The sequence below is a fragment of the Thermobia domestica genome, chromosome 2, assembly GCF_964235325.1.
Source record: "Thermobia domestica chromosome 2, izTheDome1.hap1.1, whole genome shotgun sequence".
NCBI classification, from domain to species: Eukaryota; Metazoa; Arthropoda; class Insecta; order Zygentoma; family Lepismatidae; genus Thermobia; species Thermobia domestica.
Genome location: NC_137455.1, coordinates 290,410,341 through 290,424,129, shown reverse-complemented (window position 1 = coordinate 290,424,129; position 13,789 = coordinate 290,410,341). Strand labels below are relative to the sequence as shown.

The window sequence follows — 13,789 nt, the reverse complement described above, 5'->3', positions numbered from 1 at the left end:
TTTGTCAGGGTTTCTTAAGGAAACTACTACAAGTTAGTCCTAAAAGAATAAGGGTAATCCAACAAAAAATGTTGAATTCACAAGACTTTACAGAACGGAGAGGTCATCACACCAACCGGCCCCACAAATTGAAACCGAACGTTTTGCATTTGATGAAGACGCACCTTGAATCAATTCCACACAGCCTAAGCCATTATAGTGGTAATAAAACCTCTCTCAAATACTTTGACAACCCAGAGCTCAACATTAAAACGTTGTACACTATGTTTCAAGAGTTTTATAGGGCTGAAACTAATGAAAACTTGAAAATGGGCTACCCCCACTATTTTAAGTGTTTTAAGTCTAAGTTTAGTAATGAATTTGGTATAAGAGCACCTAAAAGTGATGTATGTGATTATTGCACAGAGTGCAAAGAAAAACTGGCAAGAAATCCTAATGACCCAATCAAAGTACCGTATCAGGTTCATCAGAGGAAGTATAAGAGAAGACAAGCTTTAAGAAATGAGTACATTGAAAAAGCAAAAAATGATCCATCTTTTTTGGTATGTGAATTTGATTATGCACAAAACTACGCGGTGCCAAGGCTGAATGTTAACAGCCAATTCTATAAAAGGCTTTTATGGCTATATGCATTCAATGTACATGTTTTTAATGATGACGAGTCTTACTTTTACTGTTTCATGGAATCACAAGCATGTAAGAACTCGAACAGTGTGGCTTCATTTTTGTATGATTGCCTTAAAAAATATGTAGAAACATCACAAGTAAAAACTATTGTTTTGTTATCAGACTCTGCGGGAGGACAGAACCGCAATGCTACAATGATTAAGTTTTGCTCTTGGTTCAGCAAAGTGTTTAATGTTGAACTAATTCAGTTGTTTCCAGTTAGGGGACATTCTTTCACACAGTGTGATCGGAACTTTGGGCTCGTTCGGTCTCATATAAAAAAGAAAGAGGTCATTGGAACTGCAAAACCATGGCTTCAAGCTATGGTTCAAGCTCGGCAGAAACCCAGCCCCTTTACTGTAATAATGGATCGAAATCTGATCAAAAGTTGGGACGAGAGCCTTGAACCTTTTTTTTTAAACATTCAAAAGACTTCAAAACATCTGAAGTTCACTATCATGAAATATGTAATGATCAAATACAAATGTGATGGAACTGTATTGTGTTCTCCCAATTTCATCCCTACCTACTCGCCTTTCAAGTTCATGAAAAATGTTAATAAAGCAACATTAGCACAAGTTCAACCAACAACAGTGCTATTTCCTCAAGTGTCACAAGCTAAAATGGTTGATGTTAGAAGTCTGATGAAGTACTTGACCGCTGAGGACCAAAACTGGCTGGAAAGTTTGCTTGAAGAGAACGCTGAGGCCTAACTAGACCTAACAAAACATCCTTTCTATGATTTAGGTATGTAATTTTGTAATAAAGTTTGTTCTTTTAAAACTTGTGTTTTGTTTCCAAACATGATAACTGGTTGCTGGAAAAAGGGCACATAACATGTCTTACAACTTTTATTTTTTACTAAAAGTACTTTTCAGTAATCACCATAGTAATATCACTAACATATAAAGAATGAAATGTCCCACCAAAAAATATTCATCACAGGTGTTTCTTTAATTATAACTAAATATAAATTACAACTCTTAACTTTGAGAGCTCATTCCCGAAAGTACACTTTTACTCTATGTGCCCTTTGTCCGGCAAGGTCCTCAATTAGAGACTCTGTGACTGATTGTTTTTCGCTTTTTAAAACGAATTAATGGATTTTACAGTTATAGAAGTAAAAAAGTATGTTATTTAAAGTATATGGGAGTATTAGAAAGTAATTGTTTCCTATTCTTTACTACTACTGATAATAATATTTTTTTTTTCTTGAAATACTTTGGTCGTTGCGTAACGTAGCAACACTAACATTAGCCTCCACTGATTTACATATCTTGCTATCTCAGAATATCCACAATATAGCGACAAAAAAAAACATGCGTGAGGTTTGATTCTTCATGCTTACAAGACAACTAACACTACAATTTCCATGAACAGGGCACATAACATCCTTCCATTTATTTCAAGTTAATTTATGAATGTGCTATATTGTCAATCTTAAAAATTGCAAAACTGAAAAAAATCGGTTACGCACAAACTCATTTTAATGTTAAATTACTTACTATCATAAAGTTGCTTAAACTGAGCGCAAGATATTAAGGAGTAAACACTATGATTTTCGATTGGTTCAATATGTTTTAAATATGTATTATGTATAACGGAGAATTCTTGATCTGTGCTGCTTCTTTTTTAAATCAATTGTGAAGAAGTTTATGAATAAGTTATAAACAGTATGTTTAATGCATCTGGATCGTAAGATTGTATAAAAATTATAAAAAGTAATATAAAAGTAGATAATATGCGTTTCAATAAAGTAAAAATTAGAAAACATATATTACTTGTGCATTTTATGTATTCTATTTGTAACTCATTTCTAAGGAATGTTTTTACATAAGTTATAAATATATACGGAACAGAGCTATTTGGCAAGTGGTTCAGAATGATAGACAGTATCTTCTGTTTTCTTAATCACAACATGTGTTAAATTGATAATGCATACTAGTTAAACCTGATTAGAGAAAAAAATTAAATAGGTTTAATTTAATTCAGACAATGGTAATCTGAATTTATTGCACTTTTAAATGGCAACTTTCAAGTCAATTTACTAACACTATTAGATAATTTGATACTGTGTACTTATTAAATTATATTAACATATAATTAGCATATTCTAATGTTACCTTTTCCCTGCAGATATTTCGTAAGTCACATTCTGCAGTTTCAGTTCTTCGAAGCTTTGTGTAACGCGGCAGGCCAGTTGGAAGGAAACAGAGCATTATATGAGTGTGACTTCCAAAGAAATGAAAATGCTGGAGCTTTACTCAAGTAAGTGGTTGTCAGTTCAATATATCTGTGTAAATCATACGCTCATAAAGTTTGACATTGTTTACTCTGCGGCTAGACTATCGAAACTTCGGTGCCCGATTTCTGGGGCTTCGGACCCTTTTCCTGACATCGCCGCTGTGCTCAGGGGACCATTATTTATCGCCACCACTCGCGTCCAACAACTTCATGTCTAACACGGTTTTCTTACCGTAGGAGAATCAGTCGCATGCTCTTTTATATGTTATCGATTGCACATCACATTATTGAATACATAAATTATGGACGAGATTACATTTTCGAGTTAATAACTTACATGTATTTTAGAGACTTTTTAAATTGTCTTATTGATTTTTCAACAAACAAGGCTACGGGTTGGGCAAAGGCCCCATTTTCCTAGTGCCTCCCTCGCTAGCACTGCGCCACTGTCTACTATAAACGAGAACGGAGTTTTGAATTAGTTATAACTAATCGAACAATATCTTAAGTGATTTTGCAGAGGGCAGAGCCCACCCGAAAATTTCCGGGTATCCGGGCGGCTCAGTCCACCTCTGCATACAGCATTGTGTCAACATAAAAAAATAAAATATAGAATGCATACGGTAAAATATTAAAACTCGTAAAAATTAAACTCGTAACTTATTGATTTGTGGAAGATAAAAGAGTCTTCTTGGCATTTACCATAAAAGAACGATATATTTACATAATTGGGACATACATGAATAACAACTACGTAACACCACAAAGAAGAAAGACACGCACAAGAAGTGTCAGAGCTGTCCATACATGCAAAGGTACTATTCACTCTCATCCGAAGTTTCACTTTCTGTCATATCTGCATCTGATGAATTTGGGTAACTGTTCCACAAAGCATCATCTTCATTCCCGTTCAAAGCGGTGGGTATGTCGGTCTTTTTGAAGCTTTTTGACACGTTATCAGATGTTATCGAAGACCAACTTTGCACTATCCACTTGCATAAAAGTTCGAGAGTTGGATGCTTTATTTTGCCACTGGGTGTTTTTCCTTTGTTGCTGTTGCTCGGACTCGCGCAAGATAAGCAATTTCAAAGAAAGGCTCCTTCACAAAGACAAAAGTCCCGTAGATTGCGGGGGAAATGTTTTTGCCGAATGTTTTTACTTCAAACTTAAGGTGCGACTATTACGCAAGTAAACACGGTATATACAGTAAAAACAGCAAGGGGCCCAGGTTAGAACCCTGAGGTACGCCAGATGTTATGTGATAAGTAGAGAAAGTATAGCCATTATGCCTAAGTCTAAATTTTCTGTTACTCAAATATCAATCTAGCCATTTTATTATATAATTTGATAATTTGTACTTGTACAATTTACTTATTAATAAATTAATGAGGTAGTTTATCAAATGCTTTTCTAAATTAAAGTAAATAATATCAGTTTGATCACTAATCGAATAACAGAAAATAGATTTTGCATAAAATGTGTCAAATTTGTAATAACAGATTTAAAATTTATAAATTCATGTTTATTAGTATCAAACTGATCACAGATAGTGTTATGCAAGTAATTGTTCATTATTTTTTAAAGAATTTTAGAAATAACATTCATTATAAAAAAATAAGCCTATAATCACTGGCGTCTCTGGCATGTAAAATTTGGGGGGGGGGGGACATCGAAGAAAGTGATTAAAATGGTGCTACCTAGCCCAACCTATTTATTATCTTCGATTCCATTTGTTACCTTTCTGCTTACCTTCATGGATCCCCTAAGGTATATCAAGAACTCTGATATAATCGTTCCACAGCCTGAATAATATATTCCAAATAAATATAATTATTATTATTTATTTATTTATTTGTTATTCTGTCGTTAGTAAATAAATTAAATTAGAATGAAATATTGAATATTTTGTACTTCAAAATATTGGGGGGGGGGACGCGACCCCCCGTCCCCCTGCCAGAGACGCCTATGCCTATAATCATTGATATTATCATCTTTAGTTTTGGATATGGGTGTTACGGTACTATCTTCCAAGCTTCACGATAAATATTTACATTTAAGCTCCAGTTAAGCAAAGATGCTAACACTACTGAAATTAGTTCGACCACCACTTGTTTCATAATGAAGATAGGTATTCCATCTATACCAGATGCTAATTTGATCTTTAAGGATTTAATAGGCTTTATATGTTTAGTTGTAATAAGAGGTGTTTTCCTCTCACAGAAGGTTTCCGATAATATCAAATATTTATTTGTATTACCAATAATTGGAAGTCTGATAAACTGATGTAAAATACTCAGCAAATAAGTATAATAACAACCCACAATCAGTGATCAAGGAATTATTTTTAACAATTAATGGTGAATCTGTTATTACCCTTATTTTAGATATATATCTTCAAAATTTCTTGGGATTATTATCTAACTGATTTTCTGTTTTACTGTGGTAAATATGTTTGATGTCTTTTAGTAGATTCTTAAAGGCTTTACGCTAATTGACAAATAATAGTCATCATAATTGATGTAATTTTGTAACTTTTATAAGCTAAATTCTTAGTTTTCAATACAGAAATGAATTGTTTGAACATCAATAATAATAATAAAAAAATGTATTTTGATGTTCTGGGACTCAATTTTGGAATATTATTTACCATAGCTGATACAATTACTTTTTCAAGATCCAAAACCGCTTCATTTATAGCTAGTTTTTGCTGCATTGTGCCAATCAACATTAGCTAATTGTTGATATAATGTGTATAATAATCACCTTTAGCAAATTGAAAACATTCAGGGAACTTATTCACTTTACAGCCCTTAGGTAAAAATACAATATTTTCAATCAGATGATGAATCAGGATACAGTACATACTGATTAATCTTTCTTCAAACTGAGATAGCGTTGGTGATAAGATCAAGAGCGGAAACAGAAGGTTCAACACACAGATTAGAATTATCCCAAAGAGTAGATAATAGCTTTGAGTTATAATGTATCTCTGGAAGCTAGTCATTATTTGACTAATCGATTTTGGATATATCAAAGTCTCCAAACATCAGTATATCATTCTCAAGATAATTCAATCTGCTAGAAATGTGGTTCAGATAATTTGAAAGATCTCAGGGGAAAAGTTGAGTGAAAATAAACACACGAAATGAAAAGATTATTCACTAAATTGCGTTTTAGTTCAATCCACGCGCAATAATAATAATAATAATAATAATAATAATAATAATAATAATAATAATAATAATAATAATAATAATAATAATAATAATAATAATAATAATAAATATGATTAACATTGATAGTCTAGGCGCTTATGAGATATTGTCCATGCATTAGGGACAAAAGTTGGGTAATCTTATTATTTCATGATCTTTGAATATTTAACTTTCTTACGTTAAACATTTAATTGGAGCTGTTAGAAATTAAACAAACAACAAAACCATAATATGTCAAAATAAAGTATTGACTGTCTTTCTCTTTGCAGGAAAATGTTACAACTAGGGTTTTCTGAAACTTGGCAAGATGCGTTGGAAGTGATCACTGGCCAGAAGCAGATGTCTGCACAGTCCTTGCTTCGATATTTTCAGCCTCTGCAAGAGTTCTTAGAACAAGAGAACAGCAAGAGTGGAGATTTGATAGGATGGCCAACTTTGAATAAAGTACCAAGTAAGTTTATAATTTAACACTTCTTCTTTAAGGCAGGGGCGGCTCTATAATGTAGTCACGAAGTCAAACATCTTCCCAATTAATACAAATAAAACTAATTTAAAGGAACAATTCTAATATTTATTCTGTATATGAATGAGGAACAACCGAACAAAAATATGTTATTTTAATAATGAGTCTGCAACTTTGATTAATGTTCATGACAGATTTGTCAATGTAACATAAATCATGATGCTTGATGTTACCTCTGTTCACATGTTCTTGTTTGACTTCTAATGTTCATCTATATTACGAGACGTATCCTGAAAGTAAGTACCGTTTTGGAAAAAATATAGTAAACATTTAAAAAAAATTATTGCCACAAGAAAGAGCATATCTTACACTACTTTTCCACATAGTTTCCACAGTTGTTGAGGCACTTATCGTAGCGGTGGATCAACTTATCTAGTCCCTCCTCATAGAACGATGCCGCCAGTGAGTTTGACACTATATGCCGCCAGTGATAACCATTGTTGCACAGCGAGTTTCACTTCGTCAGGAATTCGCCTGAAAGCGTTGTCATAGTGAAACGTCTGTTCTTACGGATTTTTTTCATCGATTTTCCTCACCAAGCCATCGTTGACAATAGAAGGCCGACCACTCTGGGGCTCATCGTGGACGTTAGTTTGACCCTCATTAAACATACTTACCCACTTTTTCACCATTCCATCAGTCATTGCGTTTTCACCATAAACATCTTTAATTTGACGACGAATTTCTGCCGGTTTCACATTCTTTGCGTTTAAAAATCGAATTACCGAACGAATCTCACAGTCGGTGGGATCGCCAATTGTCTTAGACATTTTAAACTTGCACTGTAAACAGACAACACTACGCAGAGCAACCAAAATGGCAGCTGAGAGCAGACGAACAAAGACGACTAGCGCGCATGCGCGGAATGCCAATCGCAGCTTAGCAGCGGCGGGAATGCGAAACGGTACTTTCTTTCCGGATACGCCGGAACAGTCCTTTGAGCGTTTGTGCTTATGAACAGTGTGATCACACTTATTGTGACTAAATAAACCTTCCTCTTTTTACCTCCTTCCAGCTGGTGCGAGAGCAGGAAGTAGAGTGAACCCTCAAGGCTCCGTGAGAACGCACCCTGCATACAAGCAAGGTAAGAGAAATTTGATCTGTTTCTCGCAAGAAAGAAAGAAAAAAAAACTGACAAATATTGTTTCAAGGATGAGAGGACTCTTACTCCGTAGTAGAATCTCAAAACATTATGTTTGGTTTGCGACACATATATACACACATTATTATGAAGGAAAAATAAAATATTCTCTTATTCCACTTTCGGAATTCATTAGTACCTGACGTCTCTGAAAAGTTATTAGGAAAGTAAGCATGCGAAGCCACAAACAAATATGTAAGCATTACACTTGATAATGCAAATAAATAATTTTAAAATACCAATAAACAGAGAGTATGTACTTATTGTGACTAAATAAACCTTCCTCTTTTTACCTCCTTCCAGCTGGTGCGAGAGCAGGAAGTGGAGTGTACCCTCAAGGCTCCGTGAGGACGCACCCTGCACACAAGCAAGGTAAGAGAAATTTGATCTGTTTCTCGCAAGAAAGAAAGAAAAAAAAACTGACAAATATTGTTTCAAGGATGAGAGGACTCTTACTCCGTAGTAGAGTCTCAAGACATTATATATTTGGTTTGCGACACATATACACACACACATTATTATGAAGGAAAAATAAAATATTCTCTTATTCCACTTTCGGAATTCAATAGTACCTGACGTCTCTGAAAAATTATTAGGAAAGTAAGCATGCGAAGCCACAGACAAATATGTAAGCATTACACTTGATAATGCAAATAAATAATTGTAAAATACCAATAAACAGAGAATATGTACTCAATTTGAAACGGGGAACACTCATGAGGGTTTAAGCAAATTTGGTTCCCGTTAGACATGTGGAATTTCATGCACAAACTGGATAGAGCTTCCTCATGGATATATGGTTAGTAAATGATTTTCGACATGATATCCCAGGGTTCGAGTCCCGATAGTAGTACGTTTGATTCAGATTATATATTAAACAGTAGATCAACGTCTTGGTACTGAAAATGAATGATCGAATAAATTATTTATTTGCTTTAGAAATTGTCAAAATCGAATGCATACCTGAATTTCAATGCATCATGAAAATATTATCGTTTCTCTATTTTAAAAGTTAAGAAATATTATAAATATACAAGGAATGAAGCTAGGTCATTTCATCATTATTTAGCTTTTAACATCCGTTTCAATTAAGTAATTCAAGAAAGTATCTTCATATCCATTTTATAAAATGTATATGCTTTCTACTGACTCATCACATCAGTTTGGCAATAATGACAATAATAATGTTACAAATAAATCTGGTAAATAAATAATAATGTTGGATCTCTGTTATTGTGACAATATATGTATATTTTCATGCTTGAATTGGCATTCCCGCTTTACCTTGATTTACATGGAAGAAAACTTAATTGAAAATATGCGTAAGAGTTGTGTGAACTTCCTTCAGTATGTGTACACAAAATTATATATTCTTTTTTTAGTTTTATTACCTTGAATTTAGATTACAGGATAGCAATTACATGAGATTGTTTGGATATAACATGTTATATGTTGATGTTATAGGACTTGAAACTGAAGAAGAACTTGGACAGTTTTTGGCCAATGAGTATGAAACGAAAGCCAGTCAACAATGTCGTGTAAATCAGATAGCAGAATGGAACTATGATACAAACATAACTGCTGAGACAGAACAGAAAATGGTTAGTGAAAATTATGATTATTGCAATTAATTATATTTTTATTTTCTCTATATTTTCACAAGTTCTTGGTCAAGTAACTTGTTAGAAACAATGACCAGAGGTTTTATTCTAAAAGTACCAAAACTAATTATTGATTTTAAACTAAGCAACGTATTTTTGTTGTAATAAGCATCATTAACTTAAAAAAAATAATTCATGGACCTTGGCCCACTAATGAAATTTGGGAAACAAATATTTCAATACTTTCTGAAAGTGATTATTCGTCAATCAGTACAATTCAAATGTTTAATTTAGAATATTAAAAATGCTCTGAGTTTTTAATATTGATAGGAGCATATTTTTGTTTGCTAATATCAAATGTTTCCATCACCACTTTTAAAATATTATTATCAACAATATGTAGTATGACTGCTCGAGGCGTTTGGGTGCCGACAAATTTTAATGAAGTTCATTTTCCTTCCTTTAATATTTGATTTCCCGGGCTACTTGTTTCCCCACTTGACTTTCTTTAATTCAAGCTGAGCAAAGAGCATAAGAAAATGGAAAGTCAGTGAAATTCTTAGAAATCGTAAGAAGCATCATTGTTGTACGTGGAATACGAAAACTAACAAATTTATTTTGGGGGGCTTGAGCCCGATAGCCCCCGTAGGTACGCCACTGATGACTACATTGTTTTTACATTATATAAGCATAATTGACTCAGCAACAAATTTCAAATAAACATGAATAATTTTGCATATATTATATTGGATCATCTCAAATAAAATGAGTCTATTTTAACCTACTATTAACATGGGATTCGAACTAAGACCGATTTTGAGTCGGATGCAGTTGGTGGATGCACCAATCATTATACAAGATCAACGTTCACAGTATAGGCCGTTCCCCATTACATTATTCCTCTTCCAAGAGAGCTGGATTAAAGGACCTCGCCATCATTTTGACTTCTATCTTATATTTGCAGTATTGCTACATCCTTTCATAATTTAAAGGGTTGTAATTACCTATGCTAAAGCTTAATTTCTTAGAAAGAATTAAAAGGCTCGCAGAATCTTATGATACATCGTACCAGGTAACCAGAAAAAGGCTTTCCGTTCTAGAGCAGTGATAAACAAAGAGCAATACAGTGTATGGTACGCACTTTTAAGTTTCGAAGTAATCTCCAACACCTTTCGCCAACGTTCTGGCATCTGCACAATACTCTGATGATTAAATTAAATTAATTTTTGGTAATCTTCATTTTAGCAAAAAATAATTTATAAATGTAATGATTAAGGAAATTATTAAATTACTTTTTAGTATTAAATTAATTAGGAAAAATTAATTTATAAATTAAGTACAAAGTAAGACTGAGCCATAAATTGAACCCAGGTCCCAAGTTTAGCATACCAATATGCTTACTATTACGCCGCCCAAGAAGCTGAAAACCTAGGTTTGATTCTTGATCCACTCACAGTTTTCACTTTGAATTTTCATGAATTCACATTTATAGGGATCACAGTATGAAAACATTTTGTTGATTCTTCTAGTTGTCATATAATGTTCCTAACTATTTATCATCTCTCAATGATTTATCCACACACCTACAACATCTTCCAGTTTTTAGGGAAAAGAGCGACAAATAGCGTGATTAACTGCACCCCAATAGTTTTCCCTTTCTCTTTCTATTTGAAAAGTCATGAAATTCTTGCACTACAGCCCGCAAAGGCTTATGACCAGCCAAATAATGCACGTTCATCTGGAAGATACTAATCTGTGCAATGTCATTAGTTCTGAATTTCTAGACTAGAGTTCATTTGTACCTTGTGATTCCCTTGCGATTCAGGGTCAATTCTTAAACTCTTGTGCTTCACCTGGGACCACACAAACAAAAGAACTCTTGCTAACCTAAGCTATACAGAAGTCCTAAAAATATAACAATCAAAAATTCCTTCAGAGTATCCTATTAAAAGTATGATACCTTTGTTCTGTTCTGTGAACACTATTTCTATATTGTATTAATTCATTAATTTTGCTTTATGTCTAAGCAGAACCGACATTATGAAGGCCGAAATATGCTATTTGTATGAGCTCCGAAGTATATCTGGACTTAGATTCGGTGCACTTTTGGATGCATAAACAATCATGCAAGACCATTTCACACAGATAACCCCCTGTTCTATGACACTACATTATCCCAAAAATAGCAGAATTATAGGATACGCCAATTTTTGGCTCTCGCAGTATTATTATTATTTTAAACAATATAAATATCTTCTTTAAATGTTGAAAATAAATATTGTACAACATTTTGCATAATTTTGCATAAGAAGTATAACTGTTATGTGTTACAGCTGAAAATCAACATCCGTACATGTACAGTGACTAGATACATTTTCAGTAATCCTCAATTCGTTTTAAACAATTTGTTATAGCAAATTAGCATAATCCAAATTTGCTACATACCTTTCGTTGCGAGAAGATTTTTTTTAAGAAATAAGTTTGACAAGGTATGTATTGAGTTCAAGGTAATTGCCAAGAGTAATAATCATGATATTGTGTGCTTGGGAAGTTACTTGTTATTGAAGGCTGAATATGTAAAGGTAAGAAAATATAAAATACAAATAAGCTAATTATTTCTGTACTGTATACACTGCTCGCAAACTAAAAATCAGAAAGCATTTCATTGAAAATAATAGAGCTATATAATTATCTAAGTTACACTTAGCTTTGTTTAACAACAATCCATGTATTGATCTTTTACAACAAAATGGATATATGGCGCGTTCAATACAAAAGGGAATTAAATCCACTTTTGGTAATTTTGGAAATTTTGCATCTGTAAGATCTCTATGTGAAGCTCCTTTCAGAGCTTAAAAAAATCATGCCCAGATATTGAAAATAATTCTTATAATGTAAAAAATAATGTTATTTTTTACATATACCGTACACATTTTATGTCATTTTTTCTCACAAACACCGTGTGTGTGGGTTTTCTCGGAGTTCTCTCGTTTCCTCCGACCTCCTTCATTCCACCATTTGTCATTTATTTATCATCATCACCGTCTTCTTTAACCTATACTGCATAACCGTGTAAACTAAAAAATATTTCATTTCATTACATTTTCTTTTTTCTCACAATCTTGATAACTATACTTAATTCCCTTGTGCTCTGAGCACTCTATATGTCACTTTATGAACTCATTTCACCGCCTAGTCTTAAATCCTTGTAGAAAGCCTAAAAATGCATCTACATACTGTATAAAGTAGCGTAGTTTTATATCTATGTCCATATCTATGATATAATACTGTAATTAGTAGTACTGTATGTACATATTAAGTTAGGGTTATTTGAACTCACATTATTCATAACAAACACTTATTTCATTGATTTAGACACAAGCAACGCTGGATCGTGCAAACTTTGAGAAGCAACAATGGGTACAACATTTTAATAGATCTGATTGGAGAAATTTCACAAACGAAAAAGTCAGAAGACAGATGTTTTTCCTTTCTGTGCTGGGTGATAGTGCTTTGGAAACAAACAAACTACAGCAGGTAAATTCTTCAGATTTCGTTATTTTACTGTGTAAAACTTTAGTTTATGTTTATTAAATGAATGTTCTTGTTCAACTACATTCATGTTTCTTTTAATATTCTATTCGACCAATTAGTACCATAAATACAAATGTATTTGTTATTTATGTTTTGAATAAGGTTCGAATGTACAGAAAGTTCTAATCTAAACTTTCAAAACATGAGATAAGCATGCCATTTGTTATTTTGTCACTCTCAGGTGATAACACATAAGAGATAATTTGTATATAATCAGTGGTGCTATTCTAATTTTTTAACAGCCGGTTCTCTATATACTTAGGTATATATATATATATATATATATATATATATATATATATATATATATATATATACAGGGTGTTTTAAAAATGGCGCCCATGGACTACAGAGCAAAACGAAGTAAAAAAGATATAACTGAATACTTTTCGGATTCTCGTTTGCTCGTTTGGAGATGAATTTCACCATGTGGTAACATCACAGATAAAGAACCACAGAGAAGATCTACCAATCTATCAAATAGTTACATCGGTTCTTTCCAGATGGAAGTTAAAGTTGACACTAGCAGCACTTACTAGCATAATAATCGATGTAACTCCTTGATGGATTCGTAGAGCAATGCTAATGGTTCCAAGTTAATCTGCGACGTTGTCTCATAGTGAAATTTTGATCCCCTATATCGGTTGAAAGAGACCTTGGAGGGTATTCCATTATATAGGATTTTCGCTTTACTTTGACCTGAAGAATAGTTCTGTTGTTCGTGGGCGCCATTTTTAGAACATCATATATATATAATGTTTATTTTATCCTTATTTTTCGAACTAAGAATTATTTCTATTGTATT

General features: G+C 33.1%; 1 protein-coding gene across 1 annotated transcript in view; it reads left to right on the top strand.

Moving 5' to 3' along the window:
* Positions 1-13,789, top strand: part of LOC145678567 (angiotensin-converting enzyme-like) — a 184,091-nt gene that overhangs the window by 123,573 nt on the left and 46,729 nt on the right. Inside the window, exons 11-16 of the mRNA XM_081748869.1 lie at positions 2,803-2,934; positions 6,395-6,576; positions 7,664-7,732; positions 8,093-8,161; positions 9,254-9,390; positions 12,766-12,927. Of these exons, the coding sequence (XP_081604995.1) occupies positions 2,803-2,934; positions 6,395-6,576; positions 7,664-7,732; positions 8,093-8,161; positions 9,254-9,390; positions 12,766-12,927 (751 nt within the window). The remainder of the gene's footprint in view (positions 1-2,802; positions 2,935-6,394; positions 6,577-7,663; positions 7,733-8,092; positions 8,162-9,253; positions 9,391-12,765; positions 12,928-13,789) is intronic.